General features: G+C 39.0%; 1 protein-coding gene across 1 annotated transcript; it reads right to left on the minus strand.

The window, feature by feature from the left end:
- Positions 1–290: 290 nt before the first annotated feature.
- Positions 291–8,783, minus strand: jpt2 (Jupiter microtubule associated homolog 2). Its single transcript, XM_007256302.4, has 5 exons — positions 8,593–8,783; positions 5,883–6,031; positions 4,707–4,852; positions 4,317–4,356; positions 291–3,237 (listed from the first exon to the last, which is right to left on the minus strand). The coding sequence occupies exons 1-5, from the start codon at positions 8,646–8,648 to the stop codon at positions 3,005–3,007; spliced, it is 624 nt and encodes a 207-aa protein (XP_007256364.2). The 5' UTR covers positions 8,649–8,783; the 3' UTR covers positions 291–3,004.
- Positions 8,784–9,054: the final 271 nt, after the last annotated feature.

Raw genomic sequence — 9,054 nt, forward strand, 5'->3', positions numbered from 1 at the left:
TTTTTACAGGACTGTATATCGATTACATATATATCTGTGGTATTTCCTGCTTAAGTCTCCTCTCATTTGGTTGAATGAACAATGTTATCATTTCTGTAAAAATCAAATGAGAAAATTACCTAGGCAAAACACATTCAAACGTATCTATTATAAACAGAGGTAAATAAAATTAATAATTGATTGCGAAGTCTCAAACATTATTATTATTTTTTAATCTGTTTACTCCTTGAATGAGTAACCGCAAACACATATGAGCTAAGCAGAAAGAAACAATGCAGTAGGCTGTAGCGTATGAATCATCAAAATAGATGTTTATTACAGACGTTTGTGACATTGCCTCAATACCACACTGGCACTTTGGGCAGGGCAGACAGCAGTATGTGAGAAAAAACACTTTTCACACCAATGTGTTACAAGCTGGGCCTTCCCAATGCTGCTGTGCTTTATAATGACAGGCTAAAGTGAAGGTAGAAAAACAAATCAAATGAAATGTTTTTCATACAATAACCGAAAACTAACTTAGTACACTTTGGCATTCGGTACAAAACAGGACTCCCAGAGCTTCTACTTTTTGTGTGCATTTGGTATTCACAGGGATTTATGTCCTAATATCAGGAGGGCCCATCTTTAGTCCTAGGGGTACAGGGTTTGACAGTTTTTGCTTAAACACATTTGATTTAATTCATTTACAGCAATTCATTACTAAGTTTAGTAGGTGGGTCAAGTTACATGCAGTGCTAGACACTAGCACCTCTAGGACTTATGATGGACACCTCTGCCTGAAAACCATGAGATTTAATGACTGTACAAATACAACATTAATTAAACAAAAAAATAAAAATAAAAGATAGTCAAACAGATTTACACTTGAATTTGTTAAGGAATACTTCAGTATTTAGACTAACCTCTATCTGACAACTGTAGCACACAAACTTTTGTATCATGCATTTTTACCCCACCTAATCACTAGGAATTCACCAATGACTTGCAGTGCTACCGACATCATAATGGTCACATGCCTCCTTCAATAATGTGAAATTAGACACTGATGGCAAAGCAGCATGACCAGAGATTAAAGGTCATGATCCTCAGGCCACAGTCAGCATCTTCCAAGCCACTGACTTAAGCACATTTATAGTTAAAAGACAATGGGCAGATATTTTAGTATTGCCTATTGCTTCCTATTATTAGAATGTTTTGTATTAACAGCATCAAAATCTTTGTAGCTCCAGAATGGTAACTGCCTAATGGTCCATTTACCATGAAACCATAAAACAATGTAAAGAACCAATGGCAGCTTCAGATCACAATCATTGGGGCGAAATAAAAAAAACGTTTTTTGTTTTTAACCTTTTTAAAGCTATGGCAGTTAGATGTCAGTAAGAACACTGTAGTATATTCATATAAAGCACTATATGCATTGTAGAGGGTCACCATACACTTGACAGTACTTCAGTTGTATTGATGACCTCTTTATAATTGTTTGTTTATGTGCTTTGGTTTAGTGTATTCATGGAAAACCTACTATACATGGGAGTGGATTCGTTTCAGTATGTTGACACCTTTGCTTTTGCCTGCATTTCCCTGAACAGTGTGTGTTCTTAAGTACATTGTCTTACATCTAAAAACATTGTCACCAGGTCTCCCATCAGGTCCTCCACCAGGTCCTCGAATCCCTATTCTCCCTGAGAACCCAGTGGCATTACAATCAATCAATCACTTAACAGAAAGGCAGAAAGAGAACAAGTCACAAGATCAATAGGAGCTGCTTCCAGCATGGCTGCAAGTCACGATGAGCGAAAAAGAACGCTCACCAAAGTTTCAGAGGTATGTTAGAACAAACTGCCCCAGACCCAGTCCTGAGAACCTACTGCAGTGCACTTATTACAAGCCCTTTTTTCTGAATGAAATCAGGTGTGCAAAACCCCCATTCACACCTGGCATAAACATGCATCCTGGGTGATCCAATCATAAATGTTATAAATGGCCAGTAATGTAATGTCTCAAGGATTACATTTTTACCGCAATCTGGTCACTCAAAACACATACGGATGTTGTCAGAGACACAGAAGACCACATTATTGTTGTAGTATTAACACCAAAGGGTCGTGATGTGCCCACATTAACCAGGTCACTGACAAACCATAAAGAATAACCGTAATACTGCCATCCGTCCACCCCCCGCAAGGGTTAGCTGAGCATGCTACAATAACAATGAAATGGAAAATGACGATACTTGCGTGCTGAGGACTCAAACCACACTAATAGATGACTTACAGTAACCACCCAGTCTCCTTTAATGAAAAGTATGTAAGAAATCCAATCAAAAGTGCTCAAAAGAGATGCATTTAAAACCCCAGGTTTAAACACCTATGCATTTAATCAACCATTTGCAATCAGATCACTCTGGATGCATGTATGACAACGGCAGTTGGTAACGGGGGTTTAAAAGTGCTAAAAACCAGGCAGACCAGTAGGACCTCCAAGACAGAGGGTCAGGTACCACTGCATTAACACAAGTGAGTTTCCCACAGTGGAAACAGACAGACAGTGGTTCCAGTTGAACGATACACAGACGCCAATCAGTTACGTCGTAATCATAAATCATGAGAGTATGATTGTATTTCTATACATTATCAAAGTCAGAGAGCATCTTCACAATCAGCACACACACTCAGCTGATCCTGACTGGATCAAAATGAACCATTTGACTGAGTCAACCATTGGATTGAGGCAGAAACCGATCACTCAAACCCTCCTATATGAACATACAAAAACAAACAAAAAAAAAAAGCAGAATGAGTGTATAGGAATGGGTTAGAAAGTGCAAGAGTTAAGGAATGAGAGAAAGAAGCCACTGTAAGAAAATATAAAGAAACAAAACAACAAAAAAGAAGACTGGACAAACTAAGAAACGTACGAGCAAAGTAAGAAAGAAGCATAGTTAGCAGTGTTAGTAAGAGAGAACGGAGTGAGTGGGGAAGCGAGAGATAAGTGGCACTGGTCAGTAGAAGACCACGCTGGATTTTCCACCAGGGGGGTTCAGCACTCTGTTGTGCGAGCGAGGAACCGGTGCAAGGCGTGGCTCGTGGTCCTTCTCTGATGGATGTGGTGAAAGCTTAGCATCTGGGGTGGCTGTGGGGGTTGCTGTGGGTGCAGCCGGAGGGTCCTCCTTTACAGGTGTTGGTTGAGGTGTAACAGGCACCTTCACTTCTTCAACTGCTTTCGGCTGAGGGGCTGAACAAGAAAAGGTTGGATGCGTGATACGGTTATAAATTTTAAAATACAACTTTTTACAGAAAGTGCTTTATATGAATATGGAGCTTAAGTCAGAATTAAAGCAGTATTATGTAAGAAGTTATATATTTTTTGCTCTTTGGCTCCCCCTATAGTCCAGATGTGGAATTTGTGCTTTGAGCCTTATAAAAGGTATGAGGCATTAGAGGAATACTGCGCAGTTAAGATTTTACAGTTATGATTATGCAGCTTTGGTTTTTTCACACACTTAATAAAGCACTGCAGTTATTTTAAAGTAAAAAGTAGAGAGAGAAAGCCATCCAACTGTTGCTGGTATACTTTTAAATGGTGTTTTAAATGCATTTTAAATGTGGGCTCCATGCTTTGCTGTCTTTTACTGTTTATGTTTGCTGTGGGTTTTAAATGTATTAAACTGGGCTGAGTGTTGTACTCTTCAGAGGGATAGTAAATTAGTGATGTTTCTAGTCTTTACACATTTTACAAAAATATGTATGGTGAATACAGCATGTTAAGCAGAGTACAACACTAGTTTTAATGGTTTTCTGCAGCCATGTGCAAGCTCTGCTCCACTTGGCAGCTAACCCATCTCTGCTCATGCTTTCCATATTTTCCAGGACATGCAGGAACTCTGATATGGTCCCATTGTATGCACTCAACATTAGTTCTAAAGTTTGTATGGCAAAACACAGAGTACTCAAACCTGTACCGAAGAGCACACTAAAGCATCTTTAGATGGAATCTACTGTTACTCTAACTGCCACAAAAAAACAAACATTTTTACTGCAGGAATAAAGAGTGGTTGTCTAACACATGTTTAGAAAACTAGTTTGCTGATGCACAAGACCTTTGCTAATATTTTCTGAATGCAGCTTGTGCTTGCATTGTTTAATTTAATGCAATGACTTGCAAAACTAGCCTAAAGGGTAGGCTATGTTTTTGCCCTATGGGCACAGTACGGCAAGCTAAGGCAATAAAGAGCAAAAGTATGTTTGGTTAAACCACCCATCAATAAACATTTTGCGTTTTGTCTGTTGCAGTGAATTGAGGCATTATCTTACCTGGCTCAGGCGTGACAGGAGCACCCACACCAATGTTGTCCTGGGAAAGAAGGGGGTGGGGGAGGAGGCTTTGTCAGGAATCAGGTTACAAGAACAGAAACTTGCCCCTTTGCAACCATTATAGTAGCAAATGTTTACAGCTATTATTTGACACTGATTCTGCAATCAAGGGCATTAAAAAAAGTCTCTACTCTCCATGGATGGTGTTATACTAGATTTTGAAGCATTGTTGTTAGAATATGCTTGATACAACAAAAAAAAAATATTTGTAAGAATTTATTAAAGGAGGTGTCCACTAACATTTGGACATGTGTATTATTAAAAGATATAAATGTTTATAAAATTATAAAAAGTTTCAAATGTGAGCTTCTCCTTTCAAAAGTGACCAACCTTGGGTTTGTTTGGATGACTTTTAACAGCAGGTGGGTTTGACTCTGGTCCTGCAAAGATGTTGCTAGTTGCTGCACCTTGACGCTGGGGCTTAGCCTGTGCAGCTGGAGCTTCAGGTCCTCCAAAAATCCCACTGCTCTTGCCACCTTTAAGAGTAAAAAGAAAAAGAAAAGTAGGAAAAAGTTCAGCCTCCCAAACTTCATTAAAGATGTAGTTAATGAAGTTTAATGTCTTTAATGGCATTCTACATCATAATTGTAACAGAGTCAGTACACTGGCGCAGTCATATTAATTGGTTCTTCCCATTACATAAAAACAATGGGTAATACTGGACCAAGTAAAATTATTGAGGTTATATCCAAATACTGTCAATAATGTAATCATTGTGACAGATCTATAAACAGTGTATATAACAGAATCAATGGTGTATATACAGAGAGAAATTATACTCTGAATTTGCAATCATAACATAGATCATAGGGGGACGTGATAAATGATCATCACACAGAGACATTGAGTCTGTCAGCAAGATTTTTGCCGCTCTTTCCACTCTTCTTTCCCTAAGGGTACATACTAACATCGGCACAGATGCTTCCAGAAGATACCACAGACTGAGAGCCAATCAGAGAACAGAGGACCACTTAAAAGCTAAGAACTAAAGCAATGCCTAGCCCCCTCGTATCACACAAGTTCATTATCTGTCAGGTCACAAGGTCTAATTTAAAGAACACAGACAACTTTGGATCAATATTTGAGCCATTAGCCAGATGACACACAGCTATTTTCCAAAGTGCTGTGACGTTATACTGCGGCTTACACAAGACAGACCCTTCACAGTTTCCCTTGTAACCTTTGACCATTTGATTTCATCATTAGGACCCCCGAAACCAAGGCTGCCTGGAGGATTACTATTCAGCACTAAGGAACAGGGACTGGGTGGAGTGGCAGTCACAATCAGTGACGATTGCTGTAATATATTTTAAGCTTGCTACCACTAAAATAGTAGTACCAGTCAGATCGAATAAAGGAGAAAGTAAAGGAGTGTGCGTTTGTGTGCAAGCCCTCCCCTCCCTATACAGCCTGCTTACAGTGTGGTGACAACAAACTGAACAAACATGACTAAAGAAAAAAAGGAGGCTTTTTTTTTCTTCTGAGAGTTTACACACATACTCTCACCTGGGGGATTGGAGCGCTTCGGACTTCCTTGGGCCTCTTCTGGGGGTGCAAAAATCGTAGAGGCCATCTTGTTTGGCCGTCTGGAAGCTGCAGAGTCATCACAAGCGCCAAATATATTGCTGCTGCCACCACCAGGAGGTCGCAACACCCTGTAGACATAGAATTAATGCAATCAGAATTATAAACTGCATATTAAAATGTTTGTTATCCAACATTTTTTTCATAAATGAAGGGCTTTGCTGCTACAACAGCTTCTACTACTTTCCTGGAAGGTAGTTTTGAACACCCTGGTAATTTGACTGCATTTAGCCAATAATGTAAGTATATTCGTTAGTAAAGGTCACAGCTAAATGACAAACTTTAAGTCATAACAAAATGCTGGATGGTGCTCCATTGATTGATAAGTCAATGTTGGAGGGGTTTAGACAAGACAAGACAAGCATGTACACCATACTTGTACATTGTAGATGGAATTTGGCATCCACCTTTAACCCATCCATGCAGTGAACACATACATGTACACAAAGACACACAGTGATTTTGTAAGAAGACGTGCCCAGAGCAATAGGCAGCCATTGCAACTCTAACTGTATTCGATACCCACAACCTTGTAATCAACGGCCCTGTGATCTAACCATTGAGCCACCAGTACTCAATAACGATTGCTTGGCTAAGGTCACTTTATCTAAGAGTTTGCATTGTACATAGTGATTCTAGGCTTGTCCATGTCTCTGTGGTTCAGTCACAGTGACAGTCTAAGCTTTAGGGAGAATGTGTCAGTTCACCTAGCATGTAGAAAAGTACTTTTAAAACATGCATTTTGGTGTAGTCTCCTTTTAGAGCAGAAAAATCTGGTGATTTTAGCAACAACTCAATAATTATGTCTTACACTCTTTAAATTTGCCAACTTTCCTCAGCTTTCATTCTGTATACATTTAGTTTATTTATTCTGTATACATTTAGTTTATATTAGTTTCATGTTCTCAGTAGCATTAGAAGCGATGTTTGCAGAAGAAAAACTTGCAGGAGCATACTGATGCAATCAAATACAATACTTTGTCCGCTACCCATTTCGGAATACATTCAATTTAAATAAAAAAAAATTGCTAAGTACTGCTGCTTTAAAATAAGTAAATTTGTTACATGTTTTAAACATGTTTTGTAAACTGCATGAACAAGTTCTGCCTAATTGTTTTCTAGAGAAAATTAAGATTTCTACGTGTACAGGCTATTTATACAATCAGAGCTTACTGCCATTTCTTTGGATTGCTAGGGTTAAGTTGTTAAAGTGCCACAACTTAAAAAAATAACATCTTCATATTCTCAGTACCTTTTGTGTCGACTGCATTAGCAGAACCACAGTTACTGGCAAAAGCTGTTGTGTCCAAAAATCACCCAGACTTATCAGACACCTTGTTTTTATGAATTAACATATTTGGCTTTGCAGAAGCAAAATGATGCCATTAATAAATAATAATATTTTCTCCCTTACCCACTCCTTTCAATTTAAAAGAAAAAAATGTAGTTAAGGGCTACTGCTTTAAAATAACTAAATTCCCTTTTGATTCAAAAGGCATGTATGGATAACTATTTTATTTAAAAAAACGCCCAATTTCCTGCTATGATAAACTTCTAGGTGTTCAGAATATTTTAAGACAATATTAGCTTACTGTCAACAAAAAAAAAAACACACAAAAAAACAATTTATATCATATTTATTGTATGTATTTTCTCTGAAACCGTGGTTTAAGGCTTCCAAACATCCTACATAAACTTCTGCTGGGAGAATTATCTGATATGCTAACCGCCTCTCTGCTGCTTGCATTCATCCGGTGTGCTTGTTTTTTTATTTAGGTAACTTCACCTATACTGTAAGTATATACTGAAAATGACTTTGTAAAGGTAGGTTATCACAAAATCGACGCAGCACCAGTGGTTTAAAGTGGTTAACAGCGCCCCCATGCAAAGAGGGGCTAGGCTGGACTTGAGAGAAAGGCGGCAGGGTAGGGCAGTAACTTAGTTAGCTAGCCATGCCCCCAACTACAGTTAACTAACAAGTAAATTACAGTGAAAAGCCTCGACAATTTCAAAGCAATTTAGCATTTTTTCTGTTAAAACATTTGACTAGCTTTTCTACACAGTTAAAACAACAAAAATAGGGGAGCCCTGAGTCACAGCATCTACATAACTTACTCTAACATGTTTTCTTAACGTTAAATAGTTAGTTGTGGTTAGCAAACATATAGCTATTGACTTTACCCAATTATTTTATATAATAATTACAATACTTAAGCATTTATTTGTGTTTCCAAAGCCCATGTTCCCCCGTTGTCCCCGGTGTACATCTATCGTTTGGCGCTAACAGTGTAACTAAGCTAACAGTTAGGTTAGCTCATTAGCAAGCGAGATAAGATAACGAGGGTAAGACAGCAGTCTAAGCTATTTTCCCTGATCAAACACTCAACTCGCAGTGTTCAGACACCAGTACATTTAATGTAAAAACTCCCATTAACCGTTTTAAACAGACCAGGCTAGCTAACCTAGGTTAGCTGCTTCAGTTGGCTACCTTACATTAGCTTCTAGCTCTTTCTTCCTGCGACTTGGCGGACAGCAGGCTAATTTCACCCAAGTTCCTGTTTCGACTCTGGAAGGAGGACAGTGTAACAAGCTCCCTTCACCCCAAATGTAACCACAGCCGAGCTGCTCCTACCTAGAGCTCGGTTTAGCTCCCTCGTCCAGGCCCTGAAACATGTTAGTCGAAGTCATCGTGTCTTGTATCCTCCCAGCAGGCCAGGTAACTAAGGTAAAGAGCCCTCCGTTAATCCGCAGCGCCGAAACACGAGTCCCGCTAACACTGCTCCAACAACTTGGCCACACACACAAAAAGCACTCGGACGCGCTGACCACGCCCAGAAGGACGGGACACGTGTGTTCCCAAGTCAAAATACTGTCCTAAAGTCAATATATAACTGGTCTATTCTTAAATCAATCACTCTTCAGTCATATCCTATTTGATAAACTGGATTGTTCGTCAGGCTAAACGTTCCCTGTTTATTGGCTGGATAGTTTCTTTCAAGGACTCATCAGAAACTTGCCCTCTCTATCAATTACAGACGGAGCGGGGAATTTTTTTTTATCTTTATCATTTTAACGTTTATATTGGTTACTATGG

Source organism: Astyanax mexicanus, chromosome 19 (genome assembly GCF_023375975.1).
Source record: "Astyanax mexicanus isolate ESR-SI-001 chromosome 19, AstMex3_surface, whole genome shotgun sequence".
Lineage (NCBI taxonomy): Eukaryota > Metazoa > Chordata > Actinopteri > Characiformes > Acestrorhamphidae > Astyanax > Astyanax mexicanus.

Coding starts and splice junctions, on each gene's coding strand:
- jpt2 (XM_007256302.4), bottom strand. CDS start 8,648: ATGACTTCGACTAACATGTTTCAGGGCCTGGACGAGGGAGCTAAACCG. Junction 4,853..5,882: donor GAAGCGCTCCAATCCCCCAG/GTGAGAGTATGT, acceptor TTACTCTTAAAG/GTGGCAAGAGCAGTGGGATT. Junction 4,357..4,706: donor GTCATCCAAACAAACCCAAG/GTTGGTCACTTT, acceptor CTTCTTTCCCAG/GACAACATTGGTGTGGGTGC.